Source organism: Equus przewalskii, chromosome 16 (genome assembly GCF_037783145.1).
Source record: "Equus przewalskii isolate Varuska chromosome 16, EquPr2, whole genome shotgun sequence".
NCBI classification, from domain to species: domain Eukaryota; kingdom Metazoa; phylum Chordata; class Mammalia; order Perissodactyla; family Equidae; genus Equus; species Equus przewalskii.
Genome location: NC_091846.1, coordinates 19,263,866 through 19,280,728, shown reverse-complemented (window position 1 = coordinate 19,280,728; position 16,863 = coordinate 19,263,866). Strand labels below are relative to the sequence as shown.

Below are 16,863 nucleotides of genomic sequence, written 5' to 3'. Positions count from 1 at the left end.
CCAAAAGAGGATCTAACAAAAATGACCAAAGATGCTCAATCCAAGGTATTGCCTAAAGAAAGGCTTTATTAAATAGACAGGTAATGGTTGTATTCTAAGCCCATTAACCAACTTATGGTATGGCCCAAACAAAAAATCTGTCTTGCCAGAGTCCACGAAAAGACCTCGATGGAAATGACCCATCAGATGACCCACTGGGCAGGAAATAAACTTACAAGTTTCATGAAACAATACTGGTGGGAAAACATTTCTAAAGCTGCCAAGGAGGCACAATTAACTTGCACTGTATGTTCCAAATACAACCAAGGGAAGACGATCCAGACAGCTCCCAGACATTCTGACGTGTCTAATGGGCCTTTCGAGGTACGGCAAATGGATTTTATCCAGCCACCTCCTTACCAAGGCCATAAATTTGTTCTTACTATGGTTTGCATGTTTCTCACTGGGTTGAAGCATTCCCTTGTCGACGGGCTACCGCTTGGGCAGTTGCAAAAACGTTATTACAAAAGATTATACCCACCTGGGGTGTACCCTCAAAACTACATAGTGACCAAGGAATGCATTTTACTGGCCATGTTATAAAACAGGTATGTGAAGTGTGGCCTGTTTTACAGCATTATCATTGTGTTTATCACCCTCAGTCCTCTGGACTGGTTGAAAGAACAAATGGCATTATTAAGACTCAACTGGCAAAATTTATGGAAATCTTGAACGTGGCTTGGACTAAAGCACTTCCGCTGTCCCTTTTGAAGCTGAGAGCTACCCTCTTTGGGAAACACAAGCCGTCACCATTTGAAATAATTATGGCTGACCTATGCACTTGGCACTCTCTGCTCTTGATATTCAATTAATTAAAGGAGACAGGCTTTAAAACTGCAAAGGAATAATCAGAGCCTTAGATAAAAACCAAGCCTTGGCAGAGCAACCTTCCCACAGTGAGTTCCCAGGAAACGAAGACAACAAACTTCGCAACCTACAGGCAGGTGATTTTGTCTACTGGAAACTACATCTTCAAAAGGATTCTTTACAACCTAGATGGAAAAGGACCATATCACCTACTCTCAACTAATTCTTGTGCTGCAAAACTTAAAGGTCCTGATTCTTGGATTCATGTTTCTCATTTAAACAAGGCTCCAAAACGCAACAGGATTTCTGAACCAACAGGAGAATTAAGAATATAGTTAATTAGGACATGAAGCACACAGCATCTGACGTTGACAGCTTTCCCAAGACTCAGGACCAGGCCAGTATATACATACACACCACTCTAACATTATTACTGATCCTCTTTATAATAAACATACTCTATCACACTGATAAACGTATTGAGCCTGATGATAATAATTCAACATTGTTGCTAAGAAAGACTCACTCATTTAGCTGGTGGTTTCAGAATATCACTTAGCAACTTCCTTATGAGGTCCAAGATGGTGAAGAATCAGCGCTTTGTCAGAATCTCTTTAATCTTAGCTGAAGTTTTTACCTTCTCTGAGGGTATTTCTGTTGGCAAATGGGAAGATAATATTCTAGTGAACTATTCCCAAACTATAGCAATTGGGGGAAATCTCTCCAAGTGCTGGATATGTCTCCAAAGGCCACAGTCACCCGGAAGAAAGGACCCCCAGTTACACTTGTCAGCGATTTCTCCTGGGTCCCCAATGCTACGATGGATTTTAAGCGCCCAGCCCTTAAAACTGCCTACAGAGTAAAACTATTTGATCGAGTATCTCCACCTTGTTTCTGGTTGACGCCTCCACAAAACATCTCCCAAAAGCCCCGTTCCTCCACTGTCCAACCACCCAGACCCTCATGCTTTTTCCTTCATCTCCAGGATCAGGTAAACAGCTGACCAAAATCTGTAAGAAATGTAATCTCACTCGTCTATGTCAAGCCTTTTGTCAAAACAGGCCCAGATAGTTGTTAGCTAGGCCCTTAATGAGCTGTAATGGCCACACTGATCCTCAGCTAGAACATATTCCTAAACTCGTACCTGCCAATAAATATATAAAAAACTGCTCTCCTGTGCCCCTTCTGGGTACACCTCTGCATGTGATTACGACGGGGAACCACGGGCTTGCGAATGTCTAGACAGCTGGCGTGTGGCAGGGCAATGCCTTTTAGGATACCATCGTATTCCTTTTCAAGTTCTTGTAAAAGAAAAAAGCCCAACTGCAATCTCCTAGGTCTAGATGAGACCTGGCAATCCCCTTTTTGCACTCCATCTACTCTGCACTGATTACCACTGCCAAAGGATCTGTCCCTTGGATTGGTGTAGTCCATAATGATCTGTTGATAAAAAATTTATCCCTAACCATAGCTAAACTAGCAAATTCTACCATTGGAGCCTTGGTTCAACAACGACCCCTGGATCCCCTAGCGAGGATTGTACTAGATAATCGACTAGCACTCGACTGTCTCCTTGCAGAACTGGGTGGCATCTGTGTGTAGCCAACACTTCCTGCTATATGTATCTGGGTCAACTCTCTAGTGATAAGTTAGAACTCAGAAAAATTAGAAAAATAGCACAAGGACCTCTCTGGTCCAACATGTTTTAAGGACACCCTCCGGTTCCCTATTGATGTTTTCAGTGGGCTTCCTTCAGGTATAGGTAGGTGCTTGGATAGAAGATAGGGACCTCAAATACTGTTGATGATTATGATTGGAATTTTGCTATGTGTACTTGTATTTAAACTTCTTATGCTACTACTTACTCAGATCTGCTCCAGAACTTCTACAGACACCAAGATTATGGTCACTCAAAGTACCGAAATGACAGATACGGCTTATTCACCTGAACTTTCAGGATGAAAATTCCCAGCCCAGGAAACTGCCTAACAGTCATTTCCTGACTGCCTCCTTGCCGATCAAATGTGGCCTAACCCTCATGACACTGACTCCTTGGAATCACCATGGGGAAAAAGGGGGAAAAAAATTCCCCCCAATGTGAGACATGACTTTCTGGGACAGGCCCATTCTAGCAACATAGGACTAAACAAATCTACGGTTCATCAGCAATGCTTTCAGAAAGATCTTGATCAAAAGGCGAAAACGTGAAATGTGAAACAAAACTGAGCCACTAACGTCTAAGGGTTTTAAAATGGAGCTGGCTGGCCATTAAGGAAATGGGTCTTATGCATGTCCTCATGGAGCAGAACATGAACTTCCGAACTGAGACAAGACACAAATACTCTGAGAACACTGTGAGAAACTTGCAACTCATCACCATGATGGACTTTTACCTTCCTTTAGCCAGTCTTAGCAATCAATTAAATTTAGCCAAGATTAGCTTTCGGTCACCAACCCCAATTAACATTCTTTGTAATGCAAACTCCCCTCTTCTGCCTTTAAAAGCCCCTGCCTCTGCCTCCCTAGCAGGACACTATGTGGATTGCTACCCAAATCTGTACACAACAAATTTCAATTCTTTCATCCCAAAATAAACACGCCTCTCTGCCTCTCATTTTGGCTTTATTTTCAGGTCAACAGCGTTATGTTAAGTGAAATAAGTCAGGGAAAGACAAATACTCTGCAATCTCACTTATATACAGAATCTAAAACAAAAAGGAAAAAGAAAAAACCAAACTCGCAGAAAAAGAAATCAAATTTGTGGTTATCAGAGGCAGGGGGTGGGGTAGGAGGAATTGGAGGACGGTGGTCAAAAGGTACAAACTTCCAGTTATAAGCTAAACAAGGACTAGGGATGTAAGGTACAACACGATGGCTATAGTTAATACTGTTGTATACACAAAAGTTACTAAGAGAGTAAATCCTAAGAGTTATCGTTACAAAGAAAAAAAGCCTTTTTGCTTTTTTGTATCTGTATGAGACGATGGCTATTCACTAAACTTATTGTGGTAATCATTTCACGATATATGTAAATCAAATCATTATGCTGTACACTTTAAACGTATACAGTGCTACATGTCAATTATATCTTAATAAAATGGGGGGGTGAAGAATGTGAAGGAAAAATAATAATAAATATAAATGTATCAAGATATCACTTTTCACCCAATATGCTGGTGAAAATTTTGAAGCTTGAGGATACAGAGCAAGCATGTAGGGAAAAATAATTCTCATCACTGTTTGTAGAAAAATCAATTTATACAACCTTTCTGGAGACCAATTAAGCAATACCCATCGAAGTATTAACTGACCATCGCCTCTGACCCAGTAATTCCATTTCTGGGAATTTTATCATATAGATACACAATTAGATAACAATGCTCATTGCTGCATTCAGAGACCACAAAACACATCTCCATGTTGGGAATTCTAGTGAAAATCATAATTTTGTCAGAAACAATACCATTTTGCATTTATATCATAACTCTACAAAGTGCTTTCACAACCCTATGAGGCGGCACTTTTCATTTCACTTTGCAATGAAGAATCTGAAGCGTGAAGAATCTGAAGCTTGAGGAATCCAAGACTCACCTGCCAGATCCCACAGCCTGCCAACAGCAGAGTATACAGACCCGTACCAGATCCGCGAGACCACGGCTGCCACGGCCTCTACCCAGGCCCTCCATTCTGAGGGAATCCCCCAGCCAAGTTCAGATTGCTCCCCGGGTCAGAGGAGATGAGTAGTGGCCATTAAAAATCATTAGAAGACTTAACATTCAAATATATCGGACATAGACTGGATTTTGTAAAGCAGTGTTGTTTAAACATTTTAAAGAAAGGCTCTCAAGCATTTCCCCCCCAAAATATTTATTATTTGGCTGTCTTAGATTTCAGCTAAAAATATAAAAGTTGACCTTGCACTGCAAAAGTGGACATTCATAAATCTCCTTCAACATATATTAATTAATCTCTTGCACATTTCAAAAATCTTTTTTCATAAAATTTCCTTTAGTTTTGGGACTTCTTAAACAATTAACACCAGAAGAAACAAAATAACTCTTAAAGGGGTTAAGTACTTATGAAAACTTTCCTTTGTATGTAACTAGTAGTATTTTTTTTCCATCCACTTATGTAAATGAAAAACACCCCATACAGACCACCAGTCCCTCTCAGAAATGCCACTACAAGGCACCATTTTTACAAAACGTTACACTGCCCTACTTTTGAACATGACGGGACGTTTGAGTTAACTCATTTGCTTAAGAAGAGCAGCTTCGTTTTGCAGCAACATTGTCAAAATGTTTATTTAGTCAAAATGTGGAGAATAACAAAACTAGGTACATAATTTTAAACATAAAGAGGGTAAAGATCCATTTTTGTCTGACTTGCATTTTGGAAAACTTTTGCTCCACAGAGGCTTACAAAATATCCTGAAAATACGAAGCAACAAAAGCCAAGATTTATCCACCATGGACTTAATCTCTGGAGAGTTCACCTTGACTCCTGGCTCCAGGCTATATTCATATTCTCACTCCCTAGCCCAGACCCGCTCCCCTGACCCCTCACAGACAAGACACAGGAGAATCCCCCACTTATAAACTGCATCCAAGCCCCTCTTGGCTTTTTGGCCCTTCTGCAATTGCACTGACCTGAGTGGAACTGACTTCTCGTGTTCCATTCAAAACCTTCCGTGAAAATTCTCCTTCCTCCAATGGAAGAGAGCCTTCTTCCTCTGCAGTCACCTGCCGGGTGGAGCCCCTGGCCCCCAGGCTCCTCCTGAAGGACTGCCACTTGTGGACAGACAGCAGGGTCACCTGTGGATCACTCAGAGTCGCCAGGAAGGACTGCTCAGGGCTCCCAGGGGTCTCACCCCCAGTTTTCTCCATTGCTGCATCCAGTCACGCCTTCACCCCCAATAAAGCAGCTCCCCTTTACTGGACTACTCGGTCACGTTAGAAGAAAATGCTTCAAAAGCATCCTCCTAACCAGCAGGGAGAAGGCACTTTCTGTACTCAGTCTTGCAAGTTCCCCTTGGCTCCTGAGACAGCCCGGGAGAGGCTGCCAGCCAAGTCTTCAGTCCAGCAGCAAGCTTTGCAAACTTGGGCAGGCTGCACACCGCTGTATATATATTTGCTCTTGTTTATCTACACCCTTCCAACCAATTGGCACCCTCTCACTCAACACACTGCATTCAGCACTGAGAATCTTTGCACACGGCCTATGCATGCCCTCACCCAGTGCTGCCGGGACACCGGGCCAGCATGTACAGGAGTCCAGGGCAGAATCATCTCCCAAAGCTTAGCACAGTTTCCTTTTGACCATGGACACGCCTAGAAACCCAGCCCAGAGGCAGGGGAGAAACGCCACTTCCTTTGATTACCAAACTTCGGGTGCCTTCTTGGAATAACTTCTGCTGCCTCTTCCATAGCTCCAACGCGGGCGGTGCGCAGAACACAAGGGGAGAGAAGTATTTTCTAGGCAATGTGACTTGCATTTTCAAGAAGGTGTAAGAAAGTTTCATGTTTCCTGCAGCTTTGTTTTCCCTGGGACCAATGGCTTGACTTCAGGAAGAACCGACTGGAAACTCACTGGATAACAAGGCTCATTGGTTTTTAACATGTGGCAGAAAAGCCAGGAACTGATGCAAGATTCAGGCTTCTCAGGCTACCTGCTGTGCCGCGGGAGGATTAAGAGACGGAGACACACGACAGTGTGGTAATCCAGCAGCCTCCAGCTCTGTCAGGCAGCACTGCCTCCCTCCCAACCCCAGCCCCACTCCCAGCCGCTCAGAGATGAGGAAGGAGGCCACCTCAGGCCCCATGGGAGGAACAGCTCGCCAGCCACTAATCCTGGCAGCACCTCCACACCTGCAAGTGTGTGTGTAGTGTCCACACTGCGGACTGAATCGAGCAGGTCAGAAAGACAGTCACTCTGTGTCCTTCTGCATTACTCCCCCAGGCTGAATGTGCCGCTGGAGGGGGACGGGCCACAGGGACACGCACCCAATGAGGGCATTCAGAACCCATCCCCTTCTGCTCAAGGTCACAGAGAATTCTGCCTCTTTATGGGTTGCCTACAATGACCCTTCCTCCCCCATTAAAACTGCCCCCGGGAACTCCTAACCAAGAGACCCGTTCTCTGTGAGGGAAGGCCACCTTACCACGGATCCATTCACCACAGGTCCTTCAAGACTCTTCGTTAGTCTTCTGCCTCTGATCACTCTGTGGGGATGTGACCACTCGTTTGCTTCTACTTCTGAAACACGCTCAGGGCAGCCAATCCCAAAATGTGTCTGGGTTGGCTTCTTACCTTCCACGTGCTCCGTCAAAAAAGAACCTGCCTCCATTTCCAAGAAATGCCATTCAAATCAGTGACCCAACAAGGAAAGGCCTGTTTGATGCTAAGGGCCTCGGGCCGCAACCCCATGCAGGAGCCAGCAGAGATGAGCTGGTATATCTCTGACTGCTTTCTTGTAATCACCCAGATCTTGCTTGCTTATCTATGGCATTCACGTTTCCTAGTAGGTTCTGTCAAGACCCATGTATGCCTGCTGACCGCCTCACGTTTCCAAAGGGCATCATGAGTGGGTTTTCCAGATACCTGAAGCTTATCTCTTTAAGCACCATATTTTTAAAATTTTTTTGCCATTTTAGGTGGAAATCTTTGAAAATATGAGTTACTATCCATATTTCAACTTTTCCTTGGAGATATGGGATCATTATAAATATAAATGCTGCTTCTGTGCTGTAGCTCTGAATGGTTAATAAGGAAAGCATGTTGTCATCATACCTGAATAGTCTATGCTGTTAGCACCAGGACCTATGGAAAACTGAAATACTTTACTGTAAAATGCTTTGACTTCTCCTAAATGGTCACCCAGACTCAGAACACAGCCAGAATAAGGAGGAGGGGCCAGGTTATAAAGGTCATGAAGTTGAGACGTTGTCCTGTGGATGGAGGAGAATCAGCAGGAGTTTTTAAGCAGAGAACTTACATGATTACATTTGTGATTTAGAAATAGTGCGGGCAGGCCCGAGAAGGAAGACTCAGAGGAGGGGGGAATATAGGGTTACATGGGGCAGAAAACATCACCGCCCAGTGAGATTAAACAAATGAGGAGGCCCTGCAGATCAGCGATCAAGTGATCACAGGAGGCAGGCAGAGAGGACCTGAGGATGACTGCCATTTCCAGTTTGGCAGAGATGAGGAGGAACAGTCGGGGTGAGGGGAGCATGTCTGGGTGAAAACGGTGGATTCTCCTTTGTTCCCACAGCATCTAAGGACCCGAGAGACAGCCAGGGCATGAGCCACTTTCCCAGGCTAGAGAATCAAGTCCAAACTCCTCTTTCTGGCACTTTCCCCTTTCCTCACACCTGACCCCTAAGTTTCCACCCCCTCCCCACCTAATCTTCCTTATGCTTTAAGTCCTGCCTCTCCCTGCAGTGGCCTCCACCCACCCTATCAGGGCTCCCCCCTTCATCTGAATCCCAGTGATGCCAGTCCTGATATCAGCTCCCCTACATTGAACCCAGCATATATGGGGTTAAAACCAAATCCAGCTGTCTGCTACAACCAGCCAAGGTCGCCCACCTGCAAATTCCCTTATCCTCCTCCCTATAAGGAGCCTCCCAAGGCCAATCGCAGGCTGGTGGGAAAGCTCCGACCAGCAGGGCCACAGGCTCCCCACCGACTCTCTACAAGCAGCCACATTCCCCACAAACCTTTAGAACCCCTCACCTCCCCTCTTTTGGGGAGACAAGATAAAACGAGACAAATCTGAAGGCTCACTCTCGTCTCCCGGCTGATGTCACCCAAAATAAAAACTGTTTCCTTGCCATAAGCCTGGCATTCCAGTTTTCATTTGGCCCCTCTTGTGTGGCGGGTAAAGAACCTGTTTGTAGGCGCTAACACAAGTATCACTACTGTCAATACCACAGGCTGGCAGGGACGGAAGCTGTATTACTAGAGGCCAAGTCTTCTCTCTCCACCGAGGCTGCACTCAGAGCAGCCCACACGGTTCTGTTACTGATGCTCAGCATGCGCTCATCCCTGGGAAACACTGTAACCTCCTGGAAGAGAAGGTTCTCAAGTCTTATCATCCACAGACATAACATACTGATGAACAAATATCAGATGTTAAATACTCACTGAGCTGAACTACAGACAGGTAAGAATGTGCCTTCTACTTAGAATTTCATGGGGTTGTTTGTCCCTGTTATCACATTGCAAGGGCAAACGCCATCAGTACCTCCAATAGTCCTTCTAGAACTACAGGTCTCCAAGCGTCTCCCTGCATTAAATTATTTTGCCTCCCACATGTACAAATTTTATCAGCTATTTTCCAAAATAAAATTCACCTTGTTTATCTCCTACGCACCTTCCTAGTCTCTGTGGATCTTTTCTGTATAAAAATAAAAATCCCTTTGGTGTCCTAAACAATCCTGTTGCAACCTGAGAAGCCCAGGCCCAACAGCAGATGGGCTGCTCATGTTTCCACGAACCTCCAAGACAAAGGACTCAGTTTGGAGGAGGGGCATCTGGTTCAAATATTTCAGCACTTACAAAGGTTATCTGCTCAACCCATCCAGAGGCTCACACTGGGTGAGGTTTCTTAGAAAAAACACTGGGCCAGTCCTCCCAAGACAGGCAGAGGAGTTTCAAATCCTGTGATAGGACAGGATGATTGAACCTGACACTAAGCTGCACACTGGGAAGCAGTTGCCTGGAAGGTTCCCATACAGAGAACGTGAGCAGAACCAACAGCTCATCCTTCACAAGAGTGAAAAGTTAATAAATGAACACAATTTGAGCCTGAGAACCAAATCTTTAAGTGTTATGCGCAACAGGGGAAACAAGAGATATTTTCTGCTCTCAAGAATTTATTACCAAGTTAAGACAGAAGAATAGTAGAGGAGAATACTAAAGGATCAAAAACTCATTCGAACATTAGGTGCTGGGGATGAGGAAGGGGTTCCTGCAGGCTAGAGTTGCCCTGGAAAACTTGCCAGGGGAAGGACGGGGGCCATTCGAGGTCTGCTCGGCTGCTCCTCACGTCCCTGGGAACTGGTGATTTCCAGGACTGAAGCTGTTAGCTTGGCATGACTTTTACGCTAGTTTATTAACAGGAAACAAAAAATAAACACCAAGGCAAGCTCACTGGAGGGAGTGCTCTTAAATAAAACTGCACTTGGTTGAATAGCCTAGAGTGAACAAAATTACACTTCTTCTAAATTATAAAGAGACCAGACAGGGCCAAAAAAAGAAATACAGAGATTTAAGGAGGAAAGCCAGTGTTTTGATTCCACAGTTAATTATATGCACCTTTAACTTCCTTGGCTGCTCTCCTCATCTGATGCTCACCTGGCACAACTCCAACACTGGTTACCTCTAAGCTCCAACAGACTCCAGGTCTCTCTCCTCGAAGCTCAACAAGCATGAGACGAAACACCCCCAGGCTGGCTGGCCACGGTCTCATTCATGACCACTCACTTGGAGAAGGCCCTCCGTGCCATCAGCAGTCCAACTATAGCCTCCCAGTCCTCTTGTAGCGTGTACTTCAGGGTTACTGTAGATATTCAGTAAGAACGTGATTGCCTTTAAGCTATTTTCCTGTTTAACTTCAGGGGTGACAAGGATTTGTGAGCTTGTTTTGCAGAAGAAAGAGAACGCCTTCAGGGGGGTTGTGATCACCAGACAGCCGGCTCCCAGTTGCTATCTGATGCCCAGAAGTCAGACTGCCTCTGGAGTGAAAGGTTACCCCTTTGCTTCTCCCAAACTCCTCCTGCCAAGCTCCTTAGCTCCATAAAACCCCCGCTTTCTGCTCTTGTTAAGGTGGATTTGAGCCAACCCATGCTCCCACTTCTCATTTTGGCCAGTTTGAATAAACCTTTCTCTATCTTCAAGCACCAATGTCTCAGTGACTGGCTTACTGCACATCAAGCACAGGAACTTGAGATTAAGAGGTTCAGTATCAATTTTGGTGAGCCAGCCAGGAGTCTTATGCCCACTGCTGGACAGCCCTGGTAAGGGTTCAAGCGGTCAGTGGTCCCCAGCAGCTGCCTGGGTGTCTATGCCTGGGGGACTTGCCCTGCCGCTCCCTGCTTCCTGCCAGCATAAGCTCCCCTCGGTACAACGCTCGCTTGGAGTGGAGAAATGCATTGGACCTCAGTCTACTTTTTGTGCTTGTGTGGACGCGTCTATCTTGTATGTGAGTACTTTCAGTTTTGTTTTTGCCAAGTGAGTCGCCATGACACGTGCGGTCATGAATTCCCTGCCTCTCCATTTGCACTCTGTGTGACTGAAAGGCGGGCCCCTTGTTTGGGACAGATCCAGAGGACTGTTGGACTTCACATTCTATTTTTGTCCTGCAGGTGTCAGATTTTGTCTCAGTGTGGGTGAGTTTGCGTTGTGTGTCAGAAGCTTGTTTAAGTTTGTTGGTTTGATTGCAATGGGCATGTCCTCAGAGTTATCAGTAGCAGCAACAGAGTGGAGGTGAAGGTGGTGCAGAGAAGTCCAGGATGTGGTATAGGGTGGCCCAGTGCCCCCTGCCCCGTCACAACAGCAGCAGTGGTCCCAGCCTCAGCAGCAGTGATGGCAGCAGGAGGGGTGGCGTGAGGGCAGGAGGGCACCCGGGTGCGGGGGCTCTGTGCTCAGCCCAGACCGGCTCAGCCCAGGGACCAGGAGCAGCGATGGCGGCAGAAGTGCCCAGTCACTTCACTGGGGCTGGACAGTGAGATGAAGCAGGAGCCGGAAGAGCTGTAGGCATTATATCAGTACACCCGGGCTTCTAAGCCAGGGATGGTGCCCCCTTTCATTTCTAATTGGAAAGCACACCCTAGAGGATTGAGGGCTGACCCGGAGGAATTCATAAACCTGACAAAGGGCCTATTAACTACTCTCCTCACAGTGGAGGAAAAGTCAGCCATTCTGTTAAAAGCCAGGAAACATGCAGATAATGGACATATCCCCGGGTCAGAAATTCGAGGGCCTACTGGGAGAGCTGTGCCGGAGACTGACCCTGGGTGGAATCTCAATGTCCCTGAAGATCAAGAAAAGCTAGGATATTTTCAGCGTCTGCTTTTGAAAGCCATGCAAATAGTAAGCCAGCCACGCATTACCTGGTCTAAATTAAGAGAGGTCCAACAAGGCCCTGAGGAAAATCCCTCCACTTTTTTTTTTCAGAGGCTACAGGACTGCCTGAGGTGATATATGAATTGGCACCCTGAGGCTCAGGGCAGGACAGTGGTTCTTAATACCTATATCATATCTCAAAGTGCTCCAGACATCTGTAGAAAACTCCAAAAGTTGGCTATAGGTCCTGATACTAACTCTGCACAACTAATAGAGGCTGCTTTCAGGGTGTTCAACAAATCAACCGAAGCTGAGCAAAGGAGGATGAGAAGATGCAGAGATGGGCAGATCTGCTCACAGAAGCCCTCCAGACTGCTTAAGGTAACCCAAGGGAAAGGAAGAAGACGCCATGGGAGAGTGGTCCCAGCCTCTACCGAGGGAACACAAGGCCAACAACAAAGTTGGAGTCTAATCAATGTGCATGCTGCTGACAGGAAGGGCACTGGCTGTGGGACTGTCCGAATCATCCCCAGAGAGGCAGGGGATCAAACAGGACTAGACCATGTCAACTTCCCTTGACTACAGATGAGATGTGATGGGGCCATGGGGCTCCCGAGTTGGCTCTAGGAGCCCAAGTGACTTTGGCATGCTGAATTCTTGCTCTTTACTAGAGCCACATTCTCAGTGTTGAACACCCAACAGGAAAACCTTTCTAAAGGAAAGTGTGACATAAAAGGGGTCTCAGGAAAAGTAGAGGCCAAAAGGCTTCTGGAGCCCTTGACCTGGGAAACAGGATAAAAAATGCTGAAGTATTCTTTTCTGTATGTACCAGAATGCACTATTCTCCTTCTAGGGAGGGACATACCATCTAAGTTAGGGGCCTCAATAAGCTGGGAACAAGAAAAAGTAGAGATGCAAGTCCCTAAAAGTCTGGGAGTTGAGCTCATGGCCCTATTGGAAGATACACCAGCACCTGAGAAGGAAGAGGTTCCCCTAAATGTAGTAAGCCGAGTTAACTCAGGAGTATGGGCACAAGGACAGGTGGGACCAGCAGCCAGTGCCACTCCCATAAAGGAAAATTGAAGCACACAGATCACTAGCCCAGGGTGAAACAACACCCCTTGAAGTCAGAAGCCATAAGAGGAATCTTTCCTGTAGCCAGAAGCTGTAAGAGGAATCTTTCCTGTAATCAACAGGCTTTTAGAAAGGGATGGATCAGGCCATGGAGATTCCCATGAAACACTCCCATTTTACCCATTAAAAGGCTGGGAACGGGAATAGAGATTTGTCCAAGACCTTAGGGCTGTCAATGCTATACAGTGCTAGATTTCAAAGACGCTTTTGGATCCTCATCCCCCACCACTTCCCGGGTAATGTCTGATCACCATGCCCTGCCTTCAGCAGGAATCCTGTTAGGTCAGTGTGATATTGTGATTTATAGTAAGAAATACCTTCATTTCTGGCACAGAGCTCCTAACACCCTTGTTACTTCCAGTATAAGAGCCATAGGAGCATCTTTTGTTATAATAATTACTTTTGTCCTCAGTTCCTGAAATAACTCCAGAGCAATAAAGGTGAAATGGGTGTCTTTTGTTATCCATAAAGAGCCCCCTTCAATCACACCTGAATTTATGTTAATAAGGTGACTTTTGGAAAGCCCCTAAAGGTGGAGGCTGCCTGCCAGGCAAACCCACTATGTGATTAGAGGGCTGGAACTTTCAGCCGGATCCCCCATCCCTATACCTCTGAGGTGGGGAACAGGGGCAGAAGATTACGTTCAATGTGGGGTTCAGAGAGCGTCTGGGTTGGTGAACATATGGAGTTTGGGGAGAATGGCACACCCAGAGACAGAGGCTGGGAGCTCTACATCCCTTCTCCACATATCTTGTTCTATGCATCTCTTCCATCTGGCTGTTAAGTAACTAAAATGTTTTCCTGAGTTCTGTGAGCCACTCTTTCAAATTAATCAAACCCAAGGGACAGGGTCCTGGGAACCTCTGGTCTGTGGCCGGTTGGTCAGAAGCACAGGTGACAACCTGGACTTGCAATTGGCATCTAAAATGGGAGGCAAAGGGTAATCTTGGGGGATCTGATGCTATCTCCAGGTAAATCGTGTCAGAACTGAGTTAAATATGTTGCTGTAAAGTATCTGGGGCTTATCATTTCAAAAGCGCAATGTGGCCTTCCTCAAGAGAGAAAGATGGTAATAACTCGTAGGCAGCTACAAGGATTCTTGGGGATGGCTGGCTTTTACCACATTTGGATCCCTAACTTTGGGTTGATTGCTAAGCCTATCTACGGTAAACTACAGGGCCCAGAAACAGACCCCTGTGAGTGGGAAGCTATGTGACCAAGCTTTCAATAAGCTTAAAAACTTACTAATAGAAGCACTTGCACTGGCCTTACCAGACCTCAGCAAAGCATTTGAAATGTAAGTTGGAAGGACTCATCCTGGTACCTGGAGCCCTTCTGGGAGAAATTGTTAATCAAATCCATCAGAGCACTCACTATGGGAGGGATGTCACCTTGCAGTGTATCTGAAAGTATTTAATTGGTCCAACTTGGAATGGACCACTCAGAGAGTTACCCAACAATGTGTTATCTGTGCCAAAAACAATCCCAGGATGGGGCCACCCTCCTTGAACAAGGGTTCAACATCAAGGAGCAGCCCCCTGTGAGGACTGGCAAGTGAACATTACTGTGATGCCTCGAGTCTCTGGGAATGTCAAGTGCCTCCTAGCATTCCTGGATACCTTCACAGGATGGGTTGAAGCTTTCCCTTTGATGGGGTTCAGGGCAGGCTGCCTCAAGATGCGCCACTCTGGTATGTGGGTTATTTTGAGCTGAAGCCAATAAAGGCTCAGACTCAGCAGGAACATTAGACCTTTCCCCCCTAACTGCCTAAAAGAAATTTAAAATAAAGGCCTGTCCCCAGGACAGGCCATCACCATAGATAACTTTGGGTTCTGGTAGACTGGGAGGATCCTTGCTAAGCCCACTTTTAACAAAGTTCTATTTACCAAACATTTGCTTTTCCATTTCCATGTGGGTTGCCTTCCTCCCCTTTGTAGACCCAAACCACTGCCCCAAACGTCCTCCTTGTCTGTAGCTGAAGACACTTAAACAGGCAGCCTCAGCCAGTTGCCTGAGTTGCTCAGTCTTCCTGAGCCTCTCCCATGTATACATGTTATAAAGCTTGGTTTAATTTTCTCCTGTTATTCTGTCTCATGTGAATTTAATTCGTTGTCCGGCCAGAAGGACCCAGAGCAGGTAGAGGAAATATCTTCCTCCGCTACACCTTCCAGAATGGAAAAGGCCACCAAAGTGACCAAAGCTTTGCTAAAGGAGATCATTCCCAGGTACGGACTCCCGTGGTCAATCGAGAGTGACAAGAGAGCCGCATTCATCTCCCAGATAACCCAGGAAGTATCCAGAGCCTTGGGGGTCACTCAGAAACTCTAGACCTCATGGCAGCCCCAATGGGAAAGACTGAAAAGATGAACCACACGTTAAAGAAGACTATTGCCAAAATTTGTCAGGAAACTAATTTAACCTGAGACAAGGTGCTGCCCTCTGCCCTGTTAAGGACCCATGTAGCTCCCTGCAGTGGGCTTCAATTGAGCCCCTTGGAAATGATGTACAGGAGACCATTCTCAGCTTCACCAACAGAAGGAGATTATACAGAACAAAAGGTAATAGCGATCAGGCAGCACTTAAAATTTTTAAATGAAATTCTAACTTCACGAGGTTGCCACTCACAGGTGCCCGCTCCCGTCAGATGTTCTACTCCACCACATCAAGGCAGGTGACTAGGTTCTCATCAAGCCTGGACCAGAGGATCAACTAAACCCCAAGTAGACTGGGCCGCACTCTACTGACCACTCATTCATCAGTCAAAGTGGCCAGAGCCAAGCCGTGAATTCACCACACCCGAGTGAGCCTTGCCCGCCACAACCACAGCACTCAGAAGCTGAAAAGAAGAAAACTGGTCTTGTGAGGTGCTGAAAGACCTTAAGCTGCTGTTCTGGGTTAAGACGGCCAACCCAAACAGATAAGTAAAATGAATTAGGTTCTGGAAATATGAGTTAGTCAAACATGGAATAAGGTGCTCTTCTAAGACTGTAGATAAAGACACCCAAATAATGATAATGCAAAATATAACAAAGTACCCAAGAGTATTTTCAATCTCAGGTTGAAAAATTTCCTTCTTCAATTTCCCCATCTTTGCCCCCTTTCAGCAGGAAGCAGCCACAACGATGGATGCCCCACTTCCCATGAGAAGAATGAGAAGGGGAAAAAAGACAGTGGGGATTGAAGCTGGGTACTTGAGGGTATGATTGCCTTTAGGCTGTTTTCTTGTTTAACTTGAGAGGTGGCTCAGGGGTCAAGAGGATTTGTGAGGTGGTTTGGCAGAAGATTTGTGAGCTTGTTTTGCAGAAGAAGGAGAATACCTTTGAGGAGGTTGCAATCACCGGATGGCTGGCTCCGTTGATGCCCAGAAGTCAGACTGCCCAGGGGCTTATCAGGAATGACACCTTTGTTTCTCCAAAGCTCCTCCTGCCAAACCCCTTAACTCTATAAAGCCTCCTGCTTTCCGCTCTTGAGGAGGCAGATGTGAGAGAACCCAAGCTCCTACCTTCTCATTTTGGCCAATTCGAAAAAACTTTCCTCCATCTCCAAGCACCGATGTCTCAGTGTTTGGCACTGTGCACATCAGGCTCACAAAATTTGCGATTAAGAGGTTCAGTATCACTCTCATTCTTCTCTCTCCTGGGCGAGGATCCCACACCTCCTCCCCACTGCTCACACCTCCATCCTCAATCTCCACTGACAAGCCTGCTTCCTGCTGCACTGAAATAACAAAGGCAATCAGAAAAGAACTTGTAAGCATCTCAACCCCCCGCCAGTTGCATTAGTGCCTTCCCTCTGACAAGAGATTTTCACATA

The 16,863-nt window shown here is 46.0% G+C and overlaps 1 protein-coding gene across 6 annotated transcripts in view; it reads right to left on the bottom strand.

Annotated features, from left to right (window-relative positions):
- ATP7B (ATPase copper transporting beta) overlaps positions 1–16,863 on the bottom strand; it is a 111,387-nt gene that overhangs the window by 74,102 nt on the left and 20,422 nt on the right. Inside the window, exon 1 of one of the 6 annotated variants that reach the window (XM_070578779.1) lies at positions 5,496–6,162. The exons of 4 other annotated variants lie outside the window; for them this stretch is intronic. In XM_070578779.1, coding sequence (XP_070434880.1) covers positions 5,496–5,732 — 237 coding nt within the window. In that variant the 5' untranslated portion in view covers positions 5,733–6,162. Of the gene's footprint in view, positions 1–5,495; positions 6,163–16,863 lie in introns of those variants that run through there. One more of the 6 variants, XM_070578780.1, reaches the window with a different exon arrangement.